The following is a 16,252-nucleotide window of genomic DNA, read 5'->3' as shown; positions in this document are numbered from 1 at the left end:
ACATGGACATGTTACAGACATTTACAACAAAGACATATTATAAAATATTGACATATACTGTAGGCTGCTGGAGCATTACTGGGAGACAGACTCACTGTTCCTCAGGCTGTGACAGGAGATCACATAATGGGCTGCCAGTTAAACTGAGTTCCCTCCTCCCTCTCCCAGTAGGATTGGGATCCGTTGTGATTCTGGCAGGTGTGGGAACTCTGGGATTAGATTTCTGAATTTCAGGAAGAATGTTTGTCTAGTCCCAGAGTATCTGTCACAGTGCAGTAGGAAGTGCACCTCTGTCTCTATTTCTCCCCGCTGGCAGTGGGAGCACAGCCTGTCCTCTCTGGGCAGCCAGGTCTGCCTGTGTCGCCCAGTTTCTATGGCCAGGCTGTGGTCACTGAGCCTGTACTTCGTCAGGGTCTGTTTCTGTTTGTTATTTTTTATTTTGGTCAAATATTCAGCTAGTGTGTATTGTCTGTTTAGGGTTCTGTAGCATTCCAGTTTATGCTGTGTTTGTGTGTGTGTGTGTCCCAGTGTGTGAGATATTGCTGTTTGATCTGTGCTGTGATGTGGTTGAGTCTGGGTTGTGGTGCTCTAGCAGTACTGTCCTGAGGCTGGTTAGTGTCGGTGTGGCTCAGGTCGGTGAGCCTCAGGACCAGCTGGCTCAGGGGGCTCTGTTTTGGGCTCAGCTCTTGGCTCAGCAGGGCTTTGTGGTGGTAGGAATTTTGGTCGCTGTTTTTTAGGTGTAGCCAATACTTTAATATTCTTTTCTGTATGCTTATCAATAGTGGGTACTGGCCTAATTCGGCCCTGCACCCGTTGTTAGGAGTTTTTCTCTGCACACGGAGGATGATTCTACAGATCTCCATGTGCAGAGTTTCTGTGGGGTGTTTGTCCCATTGGGTGTAATCCTGGTCTGTGAGGGGACCCCACACTTCACTGCCGTATAGGGCAATGGGTTGGATTACACTTTCAAATATTTGGAGCCAGATTCTTGTTGGTGGGTTGATGTTGAAGAGCCTCCTTCTTATTGCGTAGAAAGCCCTGAGTGCCTTCTCCCTCAGTGCCTTCACTGCCAGGTCAAAACTCCCGGAAGAGCTGATGGTGTGTCTCTCTCTGTCTGTCACTGTGACTCTGTCCCCTCTCTCTCTGTCTGTCACTGTGTCTGTGTGTCTCTCTCTGTCTGTCACTGTGACTCTGTCCCCTCTCTCTCTGTCTGTCACTGTGTCTGTGTGTCTCTCTCTGTCTGTCACTGTGACTCTGTCCCCTCTCTCTCTGTCTCAGGCTCCAGTCTCCTCTCTGTCTGTCACTGTGACTCTGACCCCTCTCTCTCTGTCTCAGGCTCCAGTCTCCTCTCTGTCTGTCACTGTGTCTGTGTGTCTCTCTCTGTCTGTCACTGTGACTCTGTCCCCTCTCTCAATTCAATTCAATTCAATTCAAGGTGCTTTATTAGCATGACCGATGGGTACAATCAGTGTTGCCAAAGCAAATAAAAATAATAAAATTAACATAGAACAAAACAAAAAAATAGAAGTAAAATAAAATCTACAGACATGTTACAGACATTTACAACAAAGACATATTATATAATATCGACATATACTGTAGGCGGCTGGAGCATTATTGGGAGACGGACTCACTGTTCCTCAGGCTGTGACAGGAGATCACATACTGGGCTGCCAGATCAACTGAGTTCCCTCCTCCCTCTCCCAGTAGGATTGGGACCTGTTGTGGTTTTGGCAGGTGTGGGAACTCTGGGATTAGATTTCTGAATTTCGGGAAGAATGTTTCTCTAATCCCAGAGTATCTGTCACAGTGCAGTAGGAGAGAGAGTCTCTCTCTGTCTCAGGCTCCAGTCTCCTCTCTGTCTGTCACTGTGACTCTGTCCCCTCTCTCTCTGTCTGTCACTGTGTCTGTGTGTCTCTCTCTGTCTGTCACTGTGACTCTGTCCCCTCTCTCTCTGTCTCAGGCTCCAGTCTCCTCTCTGTCTGTCACTGTGACTCTGTCCCCTCTCTCTCTGTCTCAGGCTCCAGTCTCCTCTCTGTCTGTCACTGTGTCTGTGTGTCTCTCTCTGTCTCAGGCTCCAGTCTCCTCTCTGTCTGTCACTGTGACTCTGTCCCCTCTCTCTCTGTCTCAGGCTCCAGTCTCCTCTCTGTCGCGCTGTGTGCTGGCCGAGGTGCCCGAACAGCTGGTCCAGTACTTCTCCAGCCGAGGGATCGCTCCCGGACCGAAGGGCTCCCCCACCAGCCCCGCTGACCCCCAGATCTGAGCCCGGCGCCCACTCGCTCACACTGGCATGCAGACCCCCCCTGCCCCCCTCCCAGCATGCTAGCAGGGCGCAGTACCCCCGCTGAGACTGAGCACAGTGAGGGGGCGCTGTTCCCCGCTGTCGAGTCACTCGGGGGGCAGTGATCGACAGCCCCCTCGCTGGGCCCGTGTGGAGCTGGAGGAGCCCATCATCATCATCACCTTCGTCACCCCAATCTACAGACCCCCCCCCCCGCTGGACCCGTGTGGAGCTGGAGGAGCCCCATCACCATCATCACCTTCGTCACCTCCGTCACCCCGAGCTGCAGTTCCCCCACTGAACCTGAGCAGAGTGAGGGGGCGCTGTTCCCCACTGTCGAGTCACTCGGGGGCAGTGATCTACAGCCCCCCCGCTGGGCCCTGTGGAGCTGGAGGAGCCCCATCATCATCATCATCGTCGTCACCTCCGTCACCCTGAGCTGCAGTTCCCCCACTGAGCCTCAGGGGGCGCTCAGTGTTGCCACACAGACATTGTCGCTGTCCGAACGTCGGTACAATCAGTCCTGCTGTGACTGCATCACTGATACATGTTCCAACGTGACGCGTTTTGTCTACTACTAATACACACTGTCTTTGTCGATGTGTCTGAAGCCAGACAGACACAAGCCAATGTCCCGGGAGCAGCTGCTGCCTCGGGCTGCGTCTTTAAGAAATAAAACAATAAACTCTGCGAAGAAACCCATGAGATAACACCGACGCGTGTCCTGTGGTTCTTCTCCAGGGACAAGCACTGTGAGCTGTTTCAGCAGCGGGTCGGCCTGAGCTGGTTTCGAATACTCACCCTCGTTCTGTCCTGCCCACAGTCTCTGCGGGGTTGTTTGTCAATTCTGTGTCGACGTCTCGCAGCATTTTTAAACACTTCCTGTTGAACTCTGTTCATCACTTGGCTCCTTGATTAATCTGATCATGCAGGGGCTGCTTTTTCCCCTCCAAAAGCACAAAATCAAGTTTGCAATTCAGCCAAAAGCAGTTTATGTGTGAATAAGTATACTTCCTTGAGCTACCACATACAGTATATACAATCTCTCTCAGTGCAGTGTTAATGTACTGGAGTGTCCAGTCAGTGTGTCTGTATGAACCCCTCTCTCTCAGTGCAGTGTTAATGTACTGGAGTGTCCAGTCAGTCAGTGTGTCTGTATGAACCCCTCTCTCTCAGTGCAGTGTTAATGTACTGGAGTGTCCAGTCAGTCAGTGTGTCTGTATGAACCCCTCTCTCTCAGTGCAGTGTTAATGTACTGGAGTGTCCAGTCAGTCAGTGTGTCTGTATGAACCCCTCTCTCTCAGTGCAGTGTTAATGTACTGGAGTGTCCAGTCAGTCAGTGTGTCTGTATGAACCCCTCTCTCTCAGTGCAGTGTTAATGTACTGGAGTGTCCAGTCAGTCAGTGTGTCTGTATGAACCCCTCTCTCTCAGTGCAGTGTTAATGTACTGGAGTGTCCAGTCAGTGTGTCTGTATGAACCCCTCTCTCTCAGTGCAGTGTTAATGTACTGGAGTGTCCAGTCAGTATGTCTGTATGAACCCCTCTCTCTCAGTGCAGTGTTAATGTACTGGAGTGTCCAGTCAGTCAGTGTGTCTGTATGAACCCCTCTCTCTCAGTGCAGTGTTAATGTACTGGAGTGTCCAGTCAGTCAGTGTGTCTGTATGAACCCCTCTCTCTCAGTGCAGTGTTAATGTAATAATAATAATAATAAACTTTATTTTATATAGCGCCTTTAAAGGTGGCTTCTCAAAGCGCTTTACAGGATGACAATAACAATAAATAAGAAGACTACAACAATAAATAAGAAAAATTTCACAAGACAGGACACAATTATAATTACAGCAATACAACAATAACAATAGAGGAGACCGTGGAAGATGGTATTAAGAAGAGCAGAGGGGTGAAGAATGGAACCAGTTAAGTAAAGGCTTTTCTGAAAAGGAGGGTTTTGAGTCTGGATTTGAAGGAGTTTAGAGAAGGTGACTCTCTAATATCCTTGGGCAAGGAGTTCCAGAGCTTGGGGGCATAGCAGGAGAAGGCCCTGGAGACTCCAATGTACTGGAGTGTCCAGTCAGTCAGTGTGTCTGTATGAACCCCTCTCTCTCAGTGCAGTGTTAATGTACTGGAGTGTCCAGTCAGTGTGTCTCTGTTAACCCCTCTCTCTCAGTGCAGAGTCCAGTTATACCCTATGTGTCCATAACTGTACTTGCGGTAACACTGGTCCAGACCGGTCTGTACTGCTCAGAGGGACTCTGGGTTTAATATGTCTCACCTCTCAGTGATATTCATTTCCTTGTCTCCATGCTGAATAAATGCAGTTAAACCTGATGCCACACAGGTGTTTAATTCTGGTTTGGTCAAGCGGATGCCTAGTTTCGAGTTATCAGTGTTAATTAGCTGCACTCTCGTAGCCAGCCTCTCTTTGGTGTTTCTGGGGGTGTTTGGCCACTCTACAGTCACAAGATTTCATCTGCATGACACACTGCTCCTCCAATCAGGGCTCACTCTGTCAGTGAGACACACTGCTCCTCCAATCAGGGCTCACTCTGTCAGTGAGAGACACACTGCTCCTCCAATCAGGGCTCACTCTGTCAGTGAGACACACTGCTCCTCCAATCAGGGCTCACTCTGTCAGTGAGAGACACTGCTCCTCCAATCAGGGCTCACTCTGTCAGTGAGACACACTGCTCCTCCAATCAGGGCTCACTCTGTCAGTAAGACACCCTGCTCCTCCAATCAGGGCTCACTCTGTCAGTGAGAGACACTGCTCCTCCAATCAGGGCTCACTCTGTCAGTGAGACACACTGCTCCTCCAATCAGGGCTCACTCTGTCAGTGAGAGACACACTGCTCCTCCAATCAGGGCTCACTCTGTCAGTGAGACACCCTGCTCCTCCAATCAGGGCTCACTCTGTCAGTGAGAGACACTGCTCCTCCAATCAGGGCTCACTCTGTCAGTGAGACACACTGCTCCTCCAATCAAGGCTCACTCTGTCAGCTCTCTGTCTGTCTCTCTCTGGGTACCTGTCTGTCAGTATCAGCGGTGTGTCTCTGTCAGCTCTCTGTCTGTCTCTCTCTTGGTACCTGTCTGTCAGCAGTGTGTGTCTGTCAGCTCTCTGTCTGTCTCTCTCTGGGTACCTGTCTGTCAGTGTCAGCAGTGTGTGTCTGTGTCTGCTCTCTGTCTGTCTCTCTCTAGGTACCTGTCTGTCAGTGTCAGCAGTGTGTGTCTGTGTCTGCTCTCTGTCTGTCTCTCTCTGGGTACCTGTCTGTCAGTGTCAGCAGTGTGTGTCTGTGTCAGCTCTCTCTCTGTCTCTCTCTGGGTACCCGTCTGTCAGTATCAGCAGTGTGTGTCTGTGTCAGCTCTGTCTGTCTCTCTCTGGGTACCTGTCTGTCAGTGTCAGCAGTGTGTGTCTGTGTCAGCTCTCTCTCTGTCTCTCTCTGGGTACCCGTCTGTCAGTATCAGCAGTGTGTGTCTGTGTCTGCTCTCTGTCTGTCTCTCTCTGGGTACCTGTCTGTCAGTGTCAGCAGTGTGTGTCTGTGTCTGCTCTCTGTCTGTCTCTCTCTGGGTACCTGTCTGTCAGTGTCAGCAGTGTGTGTCTGTGTCAGCTCTCTCTCTGTCTCTCTCTGGGTACCCGTCTGTCAGTATCAGCAGTGTGTGTCTGTGTCAGCTCTGTCTGTCTCTCTCTTGGTACCTGTCTGTCAGTGTCAGCGGTGTGTGTCTGTGTCAGCTCTGTCTGTCTCTCTCTTGGTACCTGTCTGTCAGTGTCAGCAGTGTGTGTCTGTGTCAGCTCTCTCTCTGTCTCTCTCTGGGTACCCGTCTGTCAGTGTCAGCGGTGTGTGTCTGTGTCAGCTCTGTCTGTCTCTCTCTTGGTACCTGTCTGTCAGTGTCAGCGGTGTGTGTCTGTGTCAGCTCTGTCTGTCTCTCTCTTGGTACCTGTCTGTCAGTATCAGCAGTGTGTGTCTGTGTCTGCTCTCTGTCTGTCTCTCTCTTGGTACCTGTCTGTCAGTGTCAGCAGTGTGTGTCTGTGTCTGCTCTCTGTCTGTCTCTCTCTGGGTACCTGTCTGTCAGTGTCAGCAGTGTGTGTCTGTCAGCTCTGTCTGTCTCTCTCTTGGTACCTGTCTGTCAGTGTCAGCAGTGTGTGTCTGTCAGCTCTCTGTCTGTCTCTCTCTTGGTACCTGTCTGTCAGTGTCAGCAGTGTGTGTCTGTCAGCTCTCTGTCTGTCTCTCTCTTGGTACCTGTCTGTCAGTGTCAGCGGTGTGTATCAGCCTTCTGTCTCTTCTTGACCTTTTAAATGAACAGCTGGTGACCATAATTACATTCATCAGTAGTTAATGCAGAAGGGAGAGAGGAGGAGGGAGAGAGGGACAGAATCATTCATACTGCCAGAGTTGCTGGAAGAGTTGTGCGTTCATATCTCAACTTTGTTCACTGATTTTCCTGCTGGATTCATATGGACTTGGGCTATCTTCTGTGCTGGATTACTCAGGACACTGGACTAATTATCTCAAAGGAGTAATTAAGACATTCAATTTACCATCGCGCTGGATTGATTAAAACACTGGACTAGTTTGCAGGCTGGATTAATTAAAACCTGGACTATTTATCACACTCGACTGATTATGGGACTCTGGACTAATTGAAGCACTGGATTCCTTTGAATTAATTTAAACTAGAATCTACACACTAGTACACGGTATTGGTATCAACATTTATGTTTTGGTGGAATTATTTAGATCGGCATCATTAATCATCAATCACACTCTCTCTCCTTCTGTCCATCCCCTCTCTCTTTTCCTACCTACCTCTCTCTGTCCCTTTCTGTCCCCATCTTCCTCTCTCCCCGTCTCCCTCTCTCACTCCCTGTCTCTCTCTCTTACTCCCTGTCTCACTCTCTCTCTCCCTGTCTCTCTCTCAGGTGGCTCGGGATGCCCGCTATAGTGAACCTACTTTTCGAGTCGGTCTCGGCCGACACCACCATCTCTCTCTCTCACTCCTTGTCTCCCTCTCTCTCTCCCTGTCTCCCTTTCTCCCTGTCTCTCTCTCTCAGGTGGCTCAGGATGCCCGCAATAGTGAACCTGCTCTTCATGTCGGTCTCGGCCGACACCACCATCTGTCTCTCTCACTCCCTGTCTCTCTCTCTCTCCCTGTCTCTCTCTCAGGTGGCTCATGATGCCCGCAATAGTGAACCTACTCTTCATGTCGGTCTCGGCCGACACCACCATCTGTCTCTCTCACTCCCTGTCTCTCTCTTTCTCCCTGTCTCTCTCTCAGGTGGCTCAGGATGCCCGCAATAGTGAACCTGCTCTTTGAGTCGGTCTCGGCCGACACCACCATCTGTCTCTCTCACTCCCTGTCTCTCTCTTTCTCCCTGTCTCTCTCTCAGGTGGCTCAGGATGCCCGCAATAGTGAACCTGCTCTTTGAGTCGGTCTCGGCCGACACCACCATCTGTCTCTCTCACTCCCTGTCTCTCTTTCTCCCTGTCTCTCTCTCAGGTGGCTCAGGATGCCCGCGATAGTGAACCTGCTCTTTGAGTCGGTCTCGGCCGACACCACCATCTGTCTCTCTCACTCCCTGTCTCTCTCTCTCCCTGTCTCTCTCTCAGGTGGCTCAGGATGCCCGCGATAGTGAACCTGCTCTTTGAGTCGGTCTCGGCCGACACCACCATCTCCTTCTCGCTGGTGCTGCCGCTGTTCAGCGTGCTGGCGCTGCTGGCGGGGGTGGGGGGCCACCTGCTGGTCTGGCTGGTGCTGCTGCGCCAGCGCCAGCGCCGGGCCCGGCCCAGCTCCGTGCTGCTGCTCAACCTGAGCCTAGCGGACCTGGGTGCGCTGCTGGCACTGCCCTGCGTGCTGCTGACCGCGGCCGGCCGTGGCTGGCGCCTAGGCGGCCACACCTGCGTCTTCCTGGCCTTCTCCACCTCGCTGACCGCCGGCGTGGACATCTTCAGCCTGGCCGCCATGTCCGTGCTGCGGCACCGCATCGTCACCGCGCCCGCCAGCCCCCCACTGCGGCCCTGGCACCTGTGAGTGAGGGCGGGGCGCGGGGTCGAGGGTTTGGGGGGGCGCAGGTGTGCTAGCCAGCTGTGACTGCAGTGGTGGTGGGGGGAGACACGTTTCGTTGGTCTGGCAGGGGCAGAGGTCATGCTGAGCTGCACTGTGAAGGTCAAATTTCATGCAGGGCTGCTCTGTGAGGGTCAAAGGTCATGTAGAGATGGTGTGTCATGGGCAGAGGTCATGCAGGGCTGCTCTGTTAGGGTCAAAGGTCATGCAGGGCTGCTCTGTGAGGGTCAAGGGTCATGCAGAGATGGTCTGTTAGGGTCAAGGGTCATGCAGAGATGGTGTGTCATGGGCAGAGGTCATGCAGGGCTGCTCTGTGAGGGTCAAAGGTCATGTAGAGATGGTCTGTTAGGGTTAAGGGTCATGCAGCTCATCTGACTGATGTCCTCTGTCTCAGCGCGGCGGTGCTGGCGGTGATCTGGCTGGTCGCCGTGACGATGGCCCTGCCGAAGGTCACCTATGTCCAGTTTGACAGCCACTGCACCTGGGCGGTGGGGCGGGGCCAGTGGCTGGGGTTTCTGGTGCCGGCCTTCCTGGTCTACTACGTGGCGCCGCTGGTGACCATCGCGGTGAACTGCGGCCGCATCGTGCGGCACCTGCGCCACGCGCCCACGCCGGGGGGCACGACCTTCACCGCCGCCCGCCGCAACAAGAAGGCCACCGCGCTGCTGATCGGCTCCACGCTGGCCTTCGCGCTCAGCTGGCTGCCCTACTACGCCCTGGAGTTCGTCAACCTGCCTCCGCCGCTGGAGCCCCCCGGGCCCCTGGAGCTCCTGCCCACCCCCTTCACCCCAACCGCTGCCCCTCACAGTCCCCCCTCAGCCCCCCCCTCCTCCTTCACCCCAACCGCTGCCCCTCACAGCCCCCCCTCAGGCCCCCCCTCCTCCTTCACCCCAACCGCTGCCCCTCACAGCCCCCCCTCAGCCCCCCACTTCACCTCCCCCGCTGCCCCTCACAGCCCCCCCTCAGCCCCCCACTTCACCTCCCCCGCTGAGCCTCGCAATCCCCCCTCAGCTCCCCCCTGCCCCTTCACCTCCCCCGCTGGCCCTCGAAACCCCTCCACAGTTCCCCCCTTTGCCTCCCCCCCTGCCCCTTGCAGCCCCCCCTTACTGCCCCCCGAGCACCCTGCCCCTGCCCCCAGCACCCCCTCCTCCGAGGAGCCCCCCCCCTCAGTGTCTCTGCTGTGGGAGGTGGGCTCGCTCACGGCCATCCTGCTCATCTGCCTGGCGCCCTGCTGGAACCCGCCCCTCTACTTCCTGCTGTCCCGCCCCGCCCTGCGGCAGCTGCGCGCCCTGCTCCCTCTGAGCAAGAGCTGCTGGGGCCCCCCTCGAGTTGCCCCGCTGAGAGTGCAGGAGGGCCCCCCTCGATTCGCCCCGCCTTGAGTGACACCCTGACACACTGACTGACTCCTTGACTGACACTCTGACACCCTGACACACTGACACACTGACTGACTCCCTGACACCCTGACTGACACCCTGACACCCTGACACACTGACTGACTCCCTGACTGACACTCTGACACCCTGACTGACACTCTGACACCCTGACACACTGACTGACTCCCTGACTGACACTCTGACACCCTGACACACTGACTGACTCCCTGACTGACACTCTGACACCCTGACACACTGACTGACTCCCTGACTGACACTCTGACACCCTGACTGACTCCCTGACACACTGACACACTGACTGACTCCCTGACTGACACTCTGACACCCTGACACACTGACTGACTCCCTGACTGACACTCTGACACCCTGACACACTGACTGACTCCTTGACTGACACTCTGACACCCTGACACCCTGACACACTGACTGACTCCCTGACACCCTGACTGACACCCTGACACCCTGACACACTGACTGACTCCCTGACTGACACCCTGACTGACTCCCTGACACCCTGACACACTGACCGACTCCCTGACTGACACCCTGACACCCTGACACACTGACACACTGACTGACACTCTGACACCCTGACACCCTGACACCCTGACTGACTCCCTGACACCCTGACACACTGACTGACTCCCTGACTGACACCCTGACACACTGACACACTGACTGACTCCCTGACTGACTCCCTGACACCCTGACACACTGACTGACTCCCTGACTGACACCCTGACACACTGACACACTGACACACTGACTGACACCCTGACTGACACATTGAGACACTGACACACTGACTGACACACTGACACACTGAGTGACAGCCTGACACACTGACTGACACCCTCACATAATGTTACACTGATTCAGTGACTGATGCTTTTCAAATGTCTACTCATGTCACGAAGTACGAAGGTATTAAAAAGATTTAACATGACCTGCTCACAGGCGGCTGTCGTTCTTGCTCTGAGCTATCGCTGGTGCTTTCACACGAGGTGGGCTTGGCTGCGATCTGTGAACGACTGGACAGGTTTAGAGAAGTGTGTCTCACTGGCAGAAGGGCAGAGAGGTAAGAGGACCAGCGTGGCTTCTGACGCTTCTCAGGAGCCCAGACATCTCTGAAGGAGTAAAGAAGTCTCCTGTGTATCTCAGAGTGTCTCCTGTGTATCTCAGAGTGTCTCCTGTACTGGGGGCGGGGTCTCAGTGTGTCTCCTGTGTATCTCAGAGTGTCTCCTGTGTATCTCAGTGTGTCTCCTGTACTGGGGGCGGGGTCTCAGTGTGTCTCCTGTGACTGGGTCTCAGTGTGTCTCCTGTGTATCTCAGAGTGTCTCCTGTGTATCTCAGTGTGTCTCCTGTACTGGGGGCGGGGTCTCAGTGTGTCTCCTGTGTATCTCAGAGTGTCTCCTGTGACTGGGTCTCAGTGTGTCTCCTGTGACTGGGGGTGGGGTCTCAGTGTGTCTCCTGTGACTGGGGATGGGGTCTCAGTGAGTCTCCTGTGACTGGGTCTCAGTGTGTCTCCTGTGACTGGGTCTCAGTGTGTCTCCTGTGTATCTCAGAGTGTCTCCTGTGTATCTCAGTGTGTCTCCTGTACTGGGGGCGGGGTCTCAGTGTGTCTCCTGTGTATCTCAGAGTGTCTCCTGTGACTGGGTCTCAGTGAGTCTCCTGTGACTGGGTCTCAGTGAGTCTCCTGTGACTGGGTCTCAGTGTGTCTCCTGTGACTGGGTCTCAGTGTGTCTCCTGTGACTGGGGATGGGGTCTCAGTGAGTCTCCTGTGACTGGGTCTCAGTGTGTCTCCTGTACTGGGGGTGGGGTCTCAGTGTGTCTCCTGTGACTGTGTCTCAGTGTGTCTCCTGTACTGGGGGTGGGGTCTCAGTGTGTCTCCTGTGACTGGGTCTCAGTGTGTCTCCTGTGACTGGGGGTGGGGTCTCAGTGTGTCTCCTGTGACTGGGTCTCAGTGAGTCTCCTGTGACTGGGTCTCAGTGTGTCTCCTGTGACTGGGTCTCAGTGTGTCTCCTGTGACTGGGGATGGGGTCTCAGTGAGTCTCCTGTGACTGGGTCTCAGTGTGTCTCCTGTACTGGGGGTGGGGTCTCAGTGTGTCTCCTGTGACTGGGTCTCAGTGTGTCTCCTGTGACTGGGGGTGGGGTCTCAGTGTGTCTCCTGTGACTGGGTCTCAGTGTGTCTCCTGTGACTGGGGATGGGGTCTCAGTGTGTCTCCTGTGACTGGGGATGGGGTCTCAGTGAGTCTCCTGTGACTGGGTCTCAGTGTGTCTCCTGTGACTGGGGGTGGGGTCTCAGTGTGTCTCCTGTGACTGGGTCTCAGTGTGTCTCCTGTGACTGGGGATGGGGTCTCAGTGTGTCTCCTGTGACTGGGGATGGGGTCTCAGTGAGTCTCCTGTGACTGGGTCTCAGTGTGTCTCCTGTACTGGGGGTGGGGTCTCAGTGTGTCTCCTGTGACTGGGTCTCAGTGTGTCTCCTGTACTGGGGGTGGGGTCTCAGTGTGTCTCCTGTGACTGGGTCTCAGTGTGTCTCCTGTACTGGGGGTGGGGTCTCAGTGTGTCTCCTGTAACTGAGTCTCAGTGTGTCTCCTGTGACTGGGGATGGGGTCTCAGTGAGTCTCCTGTGACTGGGTCTCAGTGAGTCTCCTGTGACTGGGTCTCAGTGTGTCTCCTGTGACTGGGTCTCAGTGTGTCTCCTGTGACTGGGGATGGGGTCTCAGTGAGTCTCCTGTGACTGGGTCTCAGTGTGTCTCCTGTACTGGGGGTGGGGTCTCAGTGTGTCTCCTGTGACTGTGTCTCAGTGTGTCTCCTGTACTGGGGGTGGGGTCTCAGTGTGTCTCCTGTGACTGGGTCTCAGTGTGTCTCCTGTGACTGGGTCTCAGTGTGTCTCCTGTGACTGGGGGTGGGGTCTCAGTGTGTCTCCTGTGACTGGGTCTCAGTGTGTCTCCTGTGACTGGGGATGGGGTCTCAGTGTGTCTCCTGTGACTGGGGATGGGGTCTCAGTGAGTCTCCTGTGACTGGGTCTCAGTGTGTCTCCTGTACTGGGGGTGGGGTCTCAGTGTGTCTCCTGTGACTGTGTCTCAGTGTGTCTCCTGTACTGGGGGTGGGGTCTCAGTGTGTCTCCTGTGACTGGGTCTCAGTGTGTCTCCTGTGACTGGGGATGGGGTCTCAGTGAGTCTCCTGTGACTGGGTCTCAGTGTGTCTCCTGTGACTGGGGGTGGGGTCTCAGTGTGTCTCCTGTGACTGGGTCTCAGTGTGTCTCCTGTGACTGGGGATGGGGTCTCAGTGTGTCTCCTGTGACTGGGGATGGGGTCTCAGTGAGTCTCCTGTGACTGGGTCTCAGTGTGTCTCCTGTACTGGGGGTGGGGTCTCAGTGTGTCTCCTGTGACTGGGTCTCAGTGTGTCTCCTGTACTGGGGGTGGGGTCTCAGTGTGTCTCCTGTGACTGAGTCTCAGTGTGTCTCCTGTGACTGGGGATGGGGTCTCAGTGTGTCTCCTGTGACTGGGTCTCAGTGTGTCTCCTGTACTGGGGGCGGGGTCTCAGTGTGTCTCCTGTGACTGAGTCTCAGTGTGTCTCCTGTGACTGGGGATGGGGTCTCAGTGTGTCTCCTGTGACTGGGTCTCAGTGTGTCTTCTGTACTGGGGGTGGGGTCTCAGTGTGTCTCCTGTGACTGGGGGCGGGGTCTCAGTGTGTCTCCTGTACTGGGGGTAGTGCCAACACTGAGCTACTGAGTAGTGTTGTGAGTATATCTGTATCTTTGTGTATCAGTGTGTACCAGTGTATCTGTGTGTATAGGCGTATCATGAGTCTATCAGTGTGTGTGTGTCTGGGAATATATCAGTGAGGGTCTGAGTGCATATGTTTGTGTGTCAGTGGCACATGAGTGTGGGTCTGTGTATCTGTCATTATATCAGTGTGGATCTGTGGGTCTGTGTATGCCGCAGTGTATTGTTGTGGTTCTGTTTGTATGTGTCTCAAAACGTATAAGTGCCTTTTTTTGTGTGTCTCAGTGTGTGCTGTATTTGTATGTATGTGAGTGCTTTTATCTTCCCTGTGTTTCGTGGTTGGCAGTCTCCCTCCAGTGAAATGCCTGAAACTGTGAACTTGGGGATTAAACTTTCAAGTGAAATGTATAATCCTCAGCACTGCGGCACCGAATGCTTCCTGAAACAAGTCCACACATCTCAGGGAATTTGTCTCTTCGTGTTCAGAAACACATTCTTCTCCATGTCTCTTACTGGAGACACTGTATACTGTAAACACACACACACCTGTACACACTGTATACACACACACCTGTACACACTGTATATACACACACGCACCTGTACAGACTCTGATGGGACACACTGTATACACACACACACCTGTACAGACTCTTACTGGACACACTGTATACACACCCCCCTGTACAGACTCTTACTGGACACATTGTATACACACACACACACCTGTACAGACTCTGTACACACACACCTGTACAGACTCTTACTGAACACACAGTATACACACACACACACACCTGTACAGACTCTCACTGGACACACTGTATACACACACACACACCTGTACAGACTCTCACTGGACACACTGTATACACACACACACCTGTACAGACTCTCACTGGACACACTGCACACACACACACACACCTGTACAGACTCTTACTGGACACACTGTATACACACACCTGTACAGACTCTCACTGGACACACTGTATACACACACACACCTGTACAGACTCTCACTGGACACACTCTATACACACACACACCTGTACAGACTCTCACTGGACACACTGCACACACACACACACACCTGTACAGACTCTTACTGGACACACTGTATACACACACCTGTACAGACTCTCACTGGACACACTGTATACACACACACACCTGTACAGACTCTCACTGGACACACTGTACACACACACACCTGTACAGACTCTCACTGGACACACTGTACACACACACACACACCTGTACAGACTCTTACTGGACACACTGTATACACACACCTGTACAGACTCTTACTGGACACACTGTATACACACACACTGTGTGTCCAGAACTGTCTCTCTGACAGTTGACAGAGACAGTGCTGTACACTGTTGCAGGGGCGTCTGGAGAGATATGATTATGTATATCTCCATACAGAAATCCTCCACAAACAGACAGAAACATGGTGTTTCCAATCTGTCGGCCCAAGTTGCTAAGTAACAGGAACACTAATAATAGCAGGGAGAGAGAAGGGTGAGGGGAGAGAGGAGGTTTATAAAGCCCACACACTCCTCAGAGCCCTGATCTCTCTCTCTCCTCCTGCCCCTGTCTCTCTCTCTCTCCTCCTGCTTCTGTCTCTCTCTCCTCCTGCTCCTGTCTCTATCTCCTCCTGCTCCTGTCTCTCTCTCTTCCTGCTTCTGTCTCCCTCTCTCCTCCAGCTTCTGTCTCTCTCTCCTCTCCAGCTCCTGTCTCTCTCTCCTCCTGCTCCTGTCTCTCTCTCCTCTCCAGCTCTTGTCTCCCTCTCTTCCTGCTCCTGTCTCTCTCTCCTCTCCAGCTCCTGTCTCCCTCTCTTCCAGCTCCCCTCTCTCTTTCCTCCTGCTCCTGTCTCTCTCTCCTCTCCACCTCCTGTCTCCCTCTCCTCCTGCTCCTGTCTCTCTCTCTAACCTCTATTTCAATTCAATTCAAGGTGCTTTATTAGCATGACCGATGGGTACAATCAGTGTTGCCAAAGAAAATAAAAATAATGAAATTCACATGAAACAAAACAAAAAATAAAATTTAAATAAAATCTACAGACATTTTACAACAAAGACATATTATAAAATATTTACATATTCTGTAAACATATTGAGCATTATTGGGAGACAGACTCACTGTTCCTCAGACTGTGACAGGAGATCACATACTGGGCTGCCAGATCAACTGAGTTCCCTCCTCCCTCTCCCAGCAGGATTGGGACCCATTGTGATTCTGGCAGGTGTGGGAACTCTGGGACTAGATTTCTGAATTTTGGGAAGAATGTTTCTCTAATCCCAGAGTATCTGTCACAGTGCAGTACGAAGTGCACCTCTGTCTCTATTTCTCCCTGCTGGCAGTGGGAGCACAGCCTGTCCTCTCTGGGCAGCCAGGTCTGCCTGTGTCGCCCAGTTTCTATGGCCAGGCTGTGGTCACTGAGCCTGTACTTCGTCAGGGTCTGTTTCTGCTTGTTGTTTCTTATTTTGGTCAAATATTCAGCTAGTGTGTATTGTCTGTTTAGGGTTCTGTAGCATTCCAGTTTATGTTGTGTTTGTGTGTGTGTGTCCCAGTGTGTGAGATATTGCTGTTTGATCTGTGCTGTGATGTGGTGGAGTCTGGGTTGTGGTGCTCTAGCAGTGCTGTCCTGAGGCTGGTTAGTGTCGGTGTGGCTCAGGTCAGTGAGCCTCAGGACCAGCTGGCTCAGGGGGCTCTGTTTTGGGCTCAGCTCTTGGCTCAGCAGGGCTTTGTGGTGGTAGGAGTTTTAATCGCTGTTT

The 16,252-nt window shown here is 53.3% G+C and overlaps 2 protein-coding genes across 4 annotated transcripts in view; both read left to right on the top strand.

Annotated features, from left to right (window-relative positions):
- LOC148660395 (copine-6-like) overlaps positions 1-2,993 on the top strand; it is a 28,626-nt gene extending 25,633 nt beyond the window's left edge. The window contains exon 16 of one of the 3 annotated variants that reach the window (XM_088634332.1): positions 2,132-2,993. In XM_088634332.1, coding sequence (XP_088490458.1) covers positions 2,132-2,263 — 132 coding nt within the window. In that variant the 3' untranslated portion in view covers positions 2,264-2,993. Of the gene's footprint in view, positions 1-1,278; positions 1,801-2,131 lie in introns of those variants that run through there. The other 2 variants (XM_088634330.1, XM_088634329.1) reach the window with 2 other exon arrangements.
- A 4,465-nt stretch (positions 2,994-7,458) lies between these two features.
- LOC148660394 (G protein-coupled receptor 15) lies at positions 7,459-10,681 on the top strand. The gene is made up of 2 exons (XM_088634320.1): positions 7,459-8,301; positions 8,733-10,681. The coding sequence occupies exons 1-2, from the start codon at positions 7,895-7,897 to the stop codon at positions 9,715-9,717; spliced, it is 1,392 nt and encodes a 463-aa protein (XP_088490446.1). The 5' UTR covers positions 7,459-7,894; the 3' UTR covers positions 9,718-10,681.
- Positions 10,682-16,252: the final 5,571 nt, after the last annotated feature.

The sequence above is a fragment of the Lepisosteus platostomus genome, chromosome 6 (assembly GCF_059453375.1).
Source record: "Lepisosteus platostomus isolate fLepPlt1 chromosome 6, fLepPlt1.hap1, whole genome shotgun sequence".
Taxonomy (NCBI): domain Eukaryota; kingdom Metazoa; phylum Chordata; class Actinopteri; order Semionotiformes; family Lepisosteidae; genus Lepisosteus; species Lepisosteus platostomus.
The sequence above is the reverse complement of the archived record's forward strand: the minus strand, read 5'-3'. Positions and strand labels throughout refer to the sequence as shown.